Genomic DNA, 13393 nt, shown 5'->3' on the forward strand with positions numbered 1-13393 from the left:
GCATCCTAGTCTTCTACCACTCTTCCTTCTTTCCTCCTTACCTTCTTCCCTCCTTCCTTCCTTCTCTCCCTCCCTCCCTCCCTCCCTCCCTCCCTCTTTTCCTCCCTCCCTCCTTTTCTCCCTCCAGCCCTCCTTTTCTCTCTCTTGCCCTCCCGCCCTCCTTCCCTCCTTTTCTCCCTCCCTCACTCCCACCCTGTTTCCCTCCCTCCCTCCCTCCCCCCGCCCCCCTTCCCTCCCCCCTCCCTCCCTCCTGCCCTCCTTCTCTCCCTCCCTCACTCCCACCCTCTTTCCCTCCCTCCCTCCCTCCCCCCGCCCCATTTCCCTCCCTCCCGCCCTCCTTCCTTCCTTCCCTCCCGGCCTCCTTGCCTTCCCCCTCCCTCCCTCCCTCCCGCCCTCCTTTCCTCCTTCCCTCACTACCTTCCACCCCTCATCCCTTCCTCTCTCACAACCTTCTCCTTTCCCCCTTTCTCTCTCTTTCTACCTCCTTGCTCCCGCTCTCTATCTATCTAGATACTGTCATCATCATCACCATCACTATCATCATCATCATCATCATCATCATCATCATCATCATCATCATCACCACCATCACCACCATCATCACCATCATCATTATCATCATCATCATCATCTTTATAATCATAACCACTACCATCATAATCATCATCACCGCCATCACCATCACTATCATTAGCACTATCATCACCATCATTGTCATCCCCATTATTATCATCATTATTGTCATCATCATCATAACTACCATCATTACCGTCTTCGTCGTCGTCATTAGAAGCAGAAGCATCAAAGTTCCCGGTCAGATGAGAAGCAAATCGTCTTCAACGAAAAAGTGAGAAAAAGTTTAACAAACAGTGAATACACAGTGTAAGTACATTACTGTAGATCTGGTGAGGATGATAGCGAAGGTAAAGTTTATCTTAGCATAAAAAATAACCGTCATCACTAAGGGACAGCCACAGCCAAAGAACACTTCCAAGATGATAAATGTACCATTGGAAGAACTTGAAGAACTTTAGAAGATCGTCGAGGTACTATAATTACCAGCATCAAAACCTGCCGAGGATCCTCGCTGGCCAAACGGTTTAGAGCGTCGCTACTTGCGGTGGAGGTCGAGGTGACGGCAGCTCGAGTCCTGCCGCCAGCGAGTTGGACCAAGGGCATGGTTCATTTAATTCCAGGCTACAAAGACTGTTAGATTGGAATGAATACAGATCATTACCTGCTTCATCACCGCCCCCATTCGCGCCCAATTAGGTTTGGCCCCAAATCTTGCTACAGATCTGAAAGACACATTGCCTTTACATGTGATAGATAGAAGTCCAGCAACAGCCTTGATTGACGCAGTCTTCCCAAACAGAAAAGATTACCTCTATAGAGACTCTCAACGTTCACAGTCATTACCATAATATGGAACGTTTTTGTATCAGGGATCCTTTGTGTAAGGAACGCAGCTACCGTCTTCGAAAAGAAAATTTGAGTAATAAGAAGAACTTTCCTTGACAGTCAAAACCACAAAACCAGATTTTTCCAGATACGTTTTGGCCTTCACAACTCACTCCAGTCTAAGATTCTTCCCCAGCAACAAAAGAGAAAACTCACGTCGAACAACTCCATGACAGGTGCTGTCCATCTGCGCCAGATTGGGTCTGACTGGCTGCTCTTCTGGAAAGCGTTGCTGAAGGCGACAAGAAACTCGGAGCTCTCCGGAGGTCCAGATCGGAGAGTCTTGTCGCCTCCGCTTGCCAGACGACGCAAGCAGACCACCAACACGATCCCCTTCGACCTGTGCTGAGCCATCTCTTTCTCTTCCTTCAGGGCTCTACCAAGAGACCAAGACTTCAATAAAACTTAGACATCCTCGGGGCGTCGCTTTGATATCGTCTGCGTGTGGCGTGCGAGTGTGTGTGTTTGTGTACGTGTGTGTGTGTGTGTGTGTGTGTGTGTGTGTGTGTGTGTGTGTGTGTGTGTGTGTGTGTGTGCGTGTGTGTGTGTGTGTGTGCGTGTGTGCTTGCGTCAGTAGCATGAAAACATTGACTGTTAGAATAAAGGAAAGAAACAGAAAAAGGAGACGGGAGAAAAGGGAAGGAAGAAAAGGGAGGGAAAATTACTGGTTGGCAACTGAGTTATTATCAATATTAATAATTGCAAGATTATTGTTATCGGGTCATTGATCAGAAGAAACACGAGCTCTACTAAATCTTGTTTTATTTCACGATTAATAAAGAGAATACTTCAACGAATTGTGAATCAATTTTCCGTGCACCGAGGCTGTATCAGGTAGAGAAAAGATTGTGACATCTTTATTTTAACATGTTGAAACTTTGTTGCAAAGGCCTATGAGGTAATACGAACATTCTTCAACTTACGAACTAGTTACATTCCAAACATTCGTTCGTAACTCGAAATGTTTGCAAGTAGTTACTCAACATAATTCTAAAGGTACTCAAATCTATATGCATGAGTATGATATAAAGTCAATACATGTTTTTTTTTACCCTAAAAGACATTACAAGTGATACATAAAACAAAATTAAATTGTACTTTAATATTCTAATGCTGGATTTCTTACCCTTGAAGCTGGTAAAGTAGGTTTGAGGTTTCGTTCGTATGTCTGAAAGTTCGTAAGTCGAATGTTCGTAAGTAGAGGCGTGTCTGTTCAAAGTACCTCAGGAACTTCTACTAGTGAGACGTGGCTTCGACGTCCAGCCTGCCAGTCACGGTGCAAGGGGACGCTCCACGGCCAACGTGATGCCACGTAGCGACGGGCCAGGGTAAAAAAAAAAGAAGAAGAAATTATTTGCGACTCCACATCCTGATCAACACTTTTCCCTCGAGGGCTCTGGGCCGCGGTAGTTAACATCTACTCTCACCCTCTCGACCCTTCTTCTCAACCACGAGAGCCTCCATCCCAACTTAATCCGTTACCCCCAAGACTTCCCCCTTTTCCCCTCTTCCCCTCTTCAACCCAGCTCCTCTTCCTTCTTCTCCACCCTCCTCCTCCTCCTCTTCCCCATTTCTCCACCCTCCCCACCCCTCCGTCTCGATTTGCCTTCCCTCTCTCCCGGTCTCTCACCTTCTCAAACTCCCCCCCCCCTTCCCCCCCTCTCCACATCCCACTTTTGTCTCCCATCAATTGTACATTTCCCCCCCCCCACACCTATACCCTTCCTATCCCCCCAACAACGCCACCACGTGCCGACTCAGAGGACCTGGAAGCAAGACAGTAAAGTGAAACAAACAGTTCTCTTCCGCTGTCGATATTGCGTCCAGCAGGAATGTACAGTAACTTGCTCTACTGAGGCTTATTATTTACGAAAAAGAATTTTGGGGCCAGAGCCTTTCTAGGGCAGGTTGACGTACGTATGTTGAAGGGGTTGTTTTCAAATACGTCAAAAGATCTTCTTCTTCTTCTTCTTCTTCTTCTTCTTCTTCTTCTTCTTCTTCTTCTTCTTCTTCTTCTTCTTCTTCTTCTTCTTCTTCTTCTTCTTCTTCGTCTTCGTCTTCGTCTTCTTCTTCTTCTTCTTCTTCTTCTTCTTCTTCTTCTCCTCTTCTTCTCCTCATCCTTCTTCTTCTTCCTCCTCCTCATCCTTCTTCTCATTCGTCTTCTTCTTATCCGTCTTCTTCTTATCCATCTTCTTCTTATCCGTCTTCTTCTTATCCGTCTTCTTCTTTTTCTTATCCGTCTTCTTCTTATCCGCCTTCTTCTCATTCGTCTTCTTCTTATCCGTCTTCTTCTCTTCCTTCTCCTCCTCATCCTTCTTCTCCTCCTCATCCTTCTTCTCCTGCTTCTTCTCCTTCTCCTCTCCTCCTCCTTCTCCTCCTGCTCCTTCTCCTCATTTTTTTTCTTCGTATTTTTTTCTTATTTTTTCTTCTTCTCTTTCCTTTGCTTCTTCATTTATTTGTTCTCCCTTCTCTGTTGTAAACATGCCTTACCATTAGAAGATTCCTGTTTAATGATACGTCATGAAATGATTTATCTACAATGATTTGCTCTTGTAAGATTCTGATCTTGTGTCAAACACCTAATTCTTATTTTGGAAAACTCCCTCTGCCATCCCCAATCCCAACAAAACAAACACACACACACACACACACACACACACACACACACACACACACACACACACACACACACACACACACACACACACACACACACACACACAAACACACACACACACACACACACATATCCACACACACACACACACACACACACACACACACACACACACACACACACACACACACACACACACACACACACACACACACACACACACACACACACACACACACAAGAAAAACAAGAGGACACGAGAAGAAACTTAAGAAGGACAGTTACAGAAGAGATCTGAAAAAAGAATAGCTTCCCACACAGAGTGATAGATATCTGGAACAAACTGAATAAGGAAACAGTGAGTGCTACAACTATACATGACTTTAAGAACAAACTGGATGCGGAAAGATACAAAAGCGGGGCACTTCGAGCATAGCTCTCGTCCCGTAAACACACACACACACACACACGCACGCACGCACACACGCACAAATTTGAATAATAGAACCCCACATTCAATATCTATAAGTCATTATTTCTTTATCCTGCACCCCAGTTATCACCATTCACAAATATGCATCGACTGATCAATGTAGTTGTTTCCTTTCAGGCTAACGTCACACAAGAGGAATATGAAGAAGCTCGCAAGCTTTATGAGGAGGCAGTCAGATTGGAGGCTGAACTCCATCCAACGCCTACAGGCGACGAGGATGAGGAGGAGGATGAAGAGGAAGAAGAGGACGAGGAAGAGGAGGACAATGATTTCGAAGTGACAGTCATGCCCAACAGTACATCGCAGCTTAGATTCTTTGGCAAAGTGACGACTTTACGCAGAAGAGGTGAGTGTATATTTCGTATATCTTTGCGCCACAGATAAGTCGTTTGCCTCCACTTTTCAGTACTTTCATCCTATTTTGTAAATTTTTATTCTCGTTTGTGTTATTGGAGCGTGTTTTCCCTTTTAGTCGTTATCATTGTTTCTTAGAAAGTCTCCATGTACCTCTCCACTTGAGGTTCCCGGAACAGTGCGAAGGTATGACGTCATGTCGACTTAATATTTTGTTTCTCCTCTCTCACATGGGATGGTAGCAAGAGAATTGGAGTATCATATCAGAACACATAATTCATATTCTTCATGATGACACTTTCGAGACTGTCTCTACCCCCCTACGCCTCTGCAACAAAGAAATGCAATAAATGAAATTCTCACGTTCTTTGGAGCGAGTTTGAGGAGAAGGAGATTGGGAGGGAGAAGAAGGAGAACGTGGTTGGTAGGGAGGGTGGTAACACTGCATGTTGAACACATATGTCAACAGGTGTGTGGATGCCTCTGAGGTATTTGTGATACCGAAGTTGACAGTGACGGTGACAGTAATGGAATTCATGAACCTATTAACGACGACGATAGTACTGATAGTGATGTTAGCTTGGAAGCTGAACTAGAAATGATAGGAAGATAGTGGCAAGTATGACATTAGTTATGTGAAGGGTCGTGTTATGTCAAGTACTGTCTATACTCTGACAAGAAAGACGATGATATTCACACACCTTTGCAATTTCAAGAAAGAAATTGTTCTAAGTAGATATATTATCTAAAGTGTTTTGTAGGCAGTGAATGATAAATCTTGTTTTCGATGATATTCATATCGGGGGAACTTCCTCTCTAACCAATAGGTTAACAGATTAAAGAATGATATTTTACCAACTCGAGGATATATACGTGCTGCTACGATTGAACTTTAAAAAAAGAGCTTTACCAAACGATAGCATATGATTTTTATGACCGTCGCGTGTAGGACTCGAACCTACCGCTCAGAGGCCCTAAGGTTACTGTGGATGCAGCTGTCTACTAGCGAATTTCTCACAAACGGTAGCATCTATAGAGGGATTCGATTAAATATATTTGCTAACTTTACAAGATACTTCGTGCTTTCGATGCTTTTGATGTTTCTAGTGCTTTCGAAGAAAGTATAGTCACATGCTGTCCTAGGAGAATGATCATAGTTTCTTTATCTAGACAAAAACACTCCTAGAGGTGGCAATTTCAGACAGGGAAAGAAAGCCAAGGAAATAGAGACAAACGTGAAAGAATACATTGTTAAAGAAATTATACGATAGGGTGCCGACAACTGTCGAAAATGAAAGATGCACAGAAGTATTAGATAAGGTGCATTACATAGTAGATATTTTCAACAACATTCTGATGTTTTCTGAATAACACAACATCAATTTCGTACCAATGAGACCATAGGTTAACATTAAGAGAACATTCAAATTTATGGTTACCGTTAATAAGATTATGGATACTAATAGTGATGAGGATTCGATTAAACATCGCGAAACCCGCCCTACCCCCCATCAGGAGGTTAGCACGGTGCCCCCTTACAGAGGACTTTGTAGCGTGGAATTGAACGATCCATGCCCTTGGTCCAACTCGCTGGCGGTAGATCTCGAACTGCCGTCACCTCGACCTCCGCCGCAAATAGCGACGCTCTAACCCGTGTTAGTATTGTCTATAAACAATCTTTGTAGAGCCTTGAAGTTGAGGTGTTGTGAGAGAAAGCAACTTTATTTTCGAGACGCTCTTGTAATTTGGCACCTGTTCACGCCTACATTTCCCCTCCAAGGCATCAAGAAGGCGCAGAAATTGAAACAACTTCACGTTAGGGGTGGGTAACGGTTGACAGGGCGAGGTTAAAGAGCTGGAGAGTGAAAGGTCAAGAAAGGAGGAAGTGGAAACGACGATACAAAGGAATGAATCGAGTGAGGTTGAAACTGGGATATGGCAAGAACATGATACGATATATGTATGTTTTGTATGTTTGTACGTATGTCCCTACGTGTGTGTGTATGTATGTATGCATTTATGCATGTGTGGAAACTGGGATATGGTGAGAACATGATACTATAAATGTATGTTTTGTATGTTTGTACGGATGTACCTATGTGTGTCTGTGTGTGTATGTATGCATTTATGCATGTGTATATGTATGTATGTACTCGTATATGTGTATGTATGTATGTATGTATGTAGCCTATGTATGTGTATGTGCGTGCGTGTGTGTGTGTGTGTGTGTGTGTGTGTGTGTGTGTGTGTGTGTGTGTGTGTGTGTGTGTGTGTGTGTGTGTGTGTGTGTGTGTGTGTGTGTGTGTGCGCATGTATGTATGTATGCATGTATGCAGTCAAGGGACAAAATTGTTACGTAAATGGACAGCCAGATCTCCTCCCATCATCAATGGAACTCGATTGGCGGATCACTTTTCGAAGGAAACCGTGACGCCTTCAACTAAATGGTGGTCGATCATATTACTTCCAAATTTTCCTCTCCCTCTCATCTTTCCCCCCTCTGACCCCTTCATGTCTCGCCTCATTTCACACCCTTTACCTGTCCGTAATTCATTCTCTTCCACATCTGACCTTGCTCCCCCCGTCCCCTTTCCTCCAGACAGGAAATAAAGTGACATATGACTTACCTTCTGTCTGCCTTCTGAGACTCTTCGGCATGGATCCTTTTCCCCCTTACTTCCGTCTCTCTAATCCACTGCTGACCTCTGCAGGGTAAAATATGCAAGGGGTTCTCAGACCTGGTCGTGAAGCGTCTATTCACGTACGGCGCCAAAGACTTCCCTTAAACATTTCAGTAAATGTCGGGTTTCGTAAGACGGAAGTCTGAAGCGTAGTCCCAAACGTAGAACGTTTACGAAACCGAACCCTTTATCGGTCATAAAGAACTTCATTTCCGTCGTAAATTAATGAGCTAAAAATGAGTCTCCCATACCTCCCTAGAAGCTATCAGTTACTGTGGTACAACGGAGGCGACTGTACCATTTGCTTTGACTTGACAAACATAACGTAAAGACACATCAAACTCAACTTTACATTTATCAATCTCTACTATCCACACACACCGGAGCACCGTTTAAGGTTCCGTACAAGAACATCACTACAGACCAACACACTCATCACGAAACTAAAGTGATGATAACAGTACGAGAATACATTTGCGGGGTCACCACACAAGAGTCCTACCACCTTCGTCATGACATCACAACCACAGAAGCCACCGCAAGGATACCACACTACCACCACTACCACCACCAGCACACCACCGCAACCATCATATAACACGGATGGACATTTTCATTAAACGAACCGACATTCCGAGTCTGTTATGAGTTGCTGTGTCAACGAAGGAGGTGAAGGGGGGAAAAAAGACAAGAAATATAAAGAGGGGAGAGAGGAAGGGGTGGAAGAGGAGAAATAGAAGGAGGAGTAGGGGGAAGAGGAAAAAGGGGAGAAGAAGTGTGGAGGTGAAGGGGAAAAAGACAAGAAATAGAAGAAGGGGGAGAGGGAAAGGGGTAGAAAAGGATAAATAGGAGGAGGTGTAGGAGGAGGAGTAGGGGGAAGGGGGGAAAGGAAGGAGGAAGAGGAAAAAGGGGAAATGGAGGAGGAGGAAAAAGGGGGAGAAGAAGGAGCAGGAGCAGGAAAAGAAGAGGAAGAAGAAAAGGTGAAGAGAGAAGAGGAGTGAGAAAAGAGGGAAGAGGAAGAGGAGGAGAGGGAGGAGTAAGAAAAGAGGGGGAAGGTGGAGAGGAAAGAGGAGGAAGAAAAGGAAGATGAGGATGAGGAGGAAGAAGAGGAGGAAGATAAGGATGAAGAGGAGAATGATTAGTAGACAAAAATGAGAGGTAGAGGAAGAGATTAAGAAAAAAAAGAATATGAAGAGAAGGAAGAGGAAGAGGAGAGGGAGAAGGAAGAAGAGGAGGATAGTGAGGAGGAGAAAGGGAAGGAAAAAAAGGGAAATCAATGAGGGAAACAAGAAGGGAAAGTGGAAGGTAGAGAAGGAAGAAAGATGTAATTGTGATGAAGAAGGTGAGGAGAGCGCGCCAAGAATCGCGTATCTGAGGCCGAAGCCGTCACCTTTGCCGTATGATGCACTTGGACTGTTGGGGCCAATGGTAGTCACTGCTGGAAACCGGAAAGAAAGATGAAACTCGAACCCAGGGCAATTAAGATGGTAGACCCTCAGCCGTCTGATTGCGTAACCAGCGCACTATGAAGACAAGAATTAGAAAATTATTTGGATTGAAAAAATAAAGTCAGGAGAACGATAATGGAGAGAACAAGGTAAATCAAAGGAATGTAGAAAATGAGAACGATATTTGCAAAGAAGGTGAACATAAAGATGAAACTTATATAACTAAAATCCATTGGTAATCAGTATACTCGTAATACCTTTGGGGTTTTGCGTAACTGTTTTTTGCCCCACTCTGCTTCGGAGACTCCTGATGTTTGTGACATTTTCCTTTTCTTATGGGAAAAAATTAGGATGATTGCACATAAGACAGAAGTCATCATACTAACAGATATTATGAAATGATGAGAGTAATAATTTTATTTGCCTCTTCAATTGCGGAAGTCCTGGAATATACTAGTGTAACTACACGAAGATGGCCCTCGCTTTCCAAAGAAGTTTCCGCCTTATTTCTTCGTTGATATACATTTTTACATTTTGTTATTTTCACCATCATTACCAATTCATTACGATAACTGAATACTAAACATCTTCAGCAACGATACCATTTCAAAGACTGTCAACATAGGAACAAATTCAGCCTGAGAAAATGTCTTTGGCAAGAATAATTAGCAAGTGAAGATACACTAAACATCTTCAGCAACGATACCATTTAAAAGACTATCAACATAGGAACACATTCAGTCAAGGAAAATGCCTTTGGCAAGAATCATTAGCAAGTGAAAATATAACTAAAAATGAAAGAGACGAAAGACGAAATCATAATAAAGAGATAAGACAAGACTACGAAAGTTCAAAATTGTGTAGCGTCTCCGATAACCAGCGCTTCCGTCGGCTGAGACGTCATAGCACCGAAGGGAAGAATACATACATATATACATATACCAAGGCTTTTTCCCCTTTACAAGGGGGGTAGCCAAAAAGAAAAAGGCATAAAATCATTCCCACCCATTCCATCCCTGAAGGGAAGAATAGAAGATACAAATGATCATTTTTGTTTCGTTAATTATGACAGAATGTTGCATAACCCGGATCCGTGGGGATGTTGCATAAATCCTTAAATGGTTGACCACACCAAGCCTATACAATCAATACCTCCATACGCTGGGAAGGGTCCTGAAGATAATTAGGGACGATGTGGAGAGGACATGGAGGAGGAATTGTAGAAGGAGAGAGCAAGGTGATGGAAGAATAAGTAGAAAAGGATTATGAAATGGAAGACGAATGGCGGTCTAAAGGAAAGGACCAAGAAATCTTTGAAGCGAAGAAGAAGATCACCATATGGGAACAGAAAGGTGAAGCAAGAGAAAATAAAAGTAAAAAACCCAAAGATTAAAGAGATGTGGATAGAGATAAAGGAGATTGGTATATCAAAGAGGAAATACAGTGGGGAGATAGAGAAAACGGAGATTCAGGAAGTAAAAAGAGGAGAAAACGACAGTTGGGTAGAAGAGAAGGAACTAATAGAAGAGAGGAGTCCGCGCCAGAAACAGCAAACTAAAGCTCTTATCAGCCCTGTCATGTCCAGGCAGTCCTTTTGTGTGCGTGTGTGTGTGCGTGTGTGTGTGTGTCTGTGTGCGTGTACGTGGTTCACCATGTTCTTTGATCACGTGCTAGACTTGTGAGCGACAGTTATTACCCACGAAGATGAGAGGTCAGAGTTCACATAGTCCAGTCTGTGGGTAATGCTGGAACCTTAAACATACACACACCCATTCCATTGCCGAATGGTACAGTAACAGCTTGTAAATTAAAGCTTTTAGATCCTGAACTAGGTACGAACTCTGGGCTACAGGTTTAGGAGTCTTCAATACTAATCGTTACACTATTAATCTTTGTGTTTTTGTGTGCGCAAATTTACCTATTGTAGTATACAGGACAGGAACTAAGTGGGGTAATGTTTCTTATTTATCGTTTATCATACAGAGTTTAAAATTCATGTATGGTTCCAGCAAAGGTAGTATTATAATTTAAACTATAAACGAAATTTACATATCAGTATATGGAATTGTATGTCTTTACATTCTTTAAAAAAAAAAATTCTCTCATGACCTCACGACGACTTCTCATTCCAACGACAGAACTTCCTGTCAATTTTGTCCACCCTCTTCAGAGATCTGAAAACCGCAATTAAGTCCTTCTTTCTTGATTTCTTTAACGAATGCACGCTTATGGCTTCAGGATTCTCTTCGTATGATTTGTCTGCAAAGAAGGAAACCATTTTGGTTGTTGTCCTTTGTATTTTCCTCGACTTTTTCGTATCTCCCGTGTTGTATGGAGACCATGCCACTTCCGCATACTCCTGTCTAGGGCGGATGAGGCAGTCTATGAGTAATGCTTATCATCTCTTCATCCATGTAGTGGAAAACTATTTATATGTTCTCCATTAGTCTGTATGTTTTCCCACAACTTTATGGATATGTTTGTTGACAGGGTATCGCTTATTACAAAGGATTACAAAGGCGGAGCATGCCGACAGGAGACCTTTTGGTCCATATTAAGGTCGGATGCGAAAAAAATATATAATAATGATAGATAAATAAACGAATAAAAACTATAATAAAGTAAATGATAATAAATTAAATAAATGTATAGGTATAGTTAAATAATAAACAAACAGGTAAATAATAAATAATGTTGAATTCACAAGTAACTAATAATAAATGAGAATCAAGTAAATAATAATAAACAAACAGACAAATGATAACAAAACAAATAAACAAATAATATACATACTCCCAAGACTCTTCGTATAAATCGATTAGAAGTACTATGTCAAAGGTCTTTTCTAGATCTAGGTATACACAGTCTACCTAGCCCATACGATCTTCTAGATCTAAAGACAAAGCGAGTGTGAGAATAAAATTTTCTTCTCCGAGGTCTTTCCCAATTCTCTCACACAATATCACTGTCGTGCTGATCAGAAGTATTGGTCTGTATTCTAGTGGTATTTCCTTACTCCTTTATCAATTGGAGCCACGTTTGCTCTCTTCCCATCCTGGGGCACTGCTCCCTCTTCTAATGACTGCAAATTAAACCAAGGATCTTGCCTACCAATTGCTCCCAGCATTCTTGAAGGTCTCATCGATCTCTAAGGCTTCTTTACACATCAAGTGGTTCCAAAAGTTTGAAGACTTCCTTCTCAGAAAACAGATTGCAAACTTGTTCCTTATCTCGGCTTGAGTAATTGCCTCCTCAAATGCTTCAACCTTCACTACCAGACAATCAGGCCCGGCTGTCGCGAGCTTTGAACTCGGGTCCCTCAGAGCGTCACTCCCGAGCGTTACCACGACTCAGATCTGAGTGGCGGAGTGGTAACGTTCGGGATTCATGCTCTGAGGGACCCGAGTTCAAAGCTCGCGACAGCCGGGCCTGACGGAATTACTTCTGTTATTAGCAATTTGTTATATAACAGTACTTACTACCATATTTGCACACCTTTCCTTGTGCCTCATCTTGCTGTTGTTAAACCTGTAAAACAGTTTTGGTTAATATTTGCATTTATAGATGATACTCTTCAAAATTCTTTTCCATCTCCCTCTTCTTGCATAGTAATTCATATCTTGTTTGTATTCTTTGTTTTATTAGCTCTTTCCTTTGATTTTTTTTCCTATACCACACCCATGACTTTTTAAGCTATCCCACAGTTCTTATTAAAATAGTCTTAAATCAATCCTCGGTGCATGATTGTTCACACCTGATTTATAGAAATATAGAAATATTTCATTTCCTCTCGGCTTCAATAGTACCCACGAATTCCTCACAGTCTGTTTTTTTTCCCAAAGAATTTCATCAAATCCAAGAAGTTCGTCGACCCAAAATTGAGTGTCTATTACCTGTACAATTTGTTCTTCGGCTATATTCCCGCATTTTCCAATATCTTCAAGTGCTATGTCGTCTTCTATTTAATTTACTTATTTATTTAATTGTTTATCTATTTGTGTATTTATACATTTATTTATTCATTATTTATTCATTTGTTCATTTGCTTATCTAATTATTTGGTATATGTATGTATCTATTTGTGTATTTATAAATTTATTTATTCATTTGTTCATTTGATTATCTATTTATTTGTTTAATCACCTATCTGTCTGTCTATATATAGGAAAGAGATACTTTGAAGACCCAGGAATGTTTGATTCTTTGATAAATAGGAAATCCAATCGTTTTGGAGTGTCCCATTCGAGTCGCGTCTTGTACCGATTGAGTCATTTTGTTTTCAATTGCAGTGTTCAGTAAAGCGTTACCCCATGATTCTTTATTACCACATGCCTCCTAT

At 42.0% G+C, this 13393-nt stretch overlaps 1 protein-coding gene across 1 annotated transcript in view; it reads left to right on the forward strand.

Annotated features, from left to right (window-relative positions):
* Positions 1–13393, forward strand: part of LOC143019956 (uncharacterized) — a 301496-nt gene that overhangs the window by 207521 nt on the left and 80582 nt on the right. The window contains exon 2 of the mRNA XM_076175991.1: positions 4689–4917. Within this exon, the coding sequence (XP_076032106.1) occupies positions 4689–4917 (229 nt within the window). The remainder of the gene's footprint in view (positions 1–4688; positions 4918–13393) is intronic.

The sequence above is a fragment of the Oratosquilla oratoria genome, chromosome 38 (assembly GCF_046742065.1).
Source record: "Oratosquilla oratoria isolate Oo_2021 chromosome 38, ASM4674206v1, whole genome shotgun sequence".
Lineage (NCBI taxonomy): Eukaryota > Metazoa > Arthropoda > Malacostraca > Stomatopoda > Squillidae > Oratosquilla > Oratosquilla oratoria.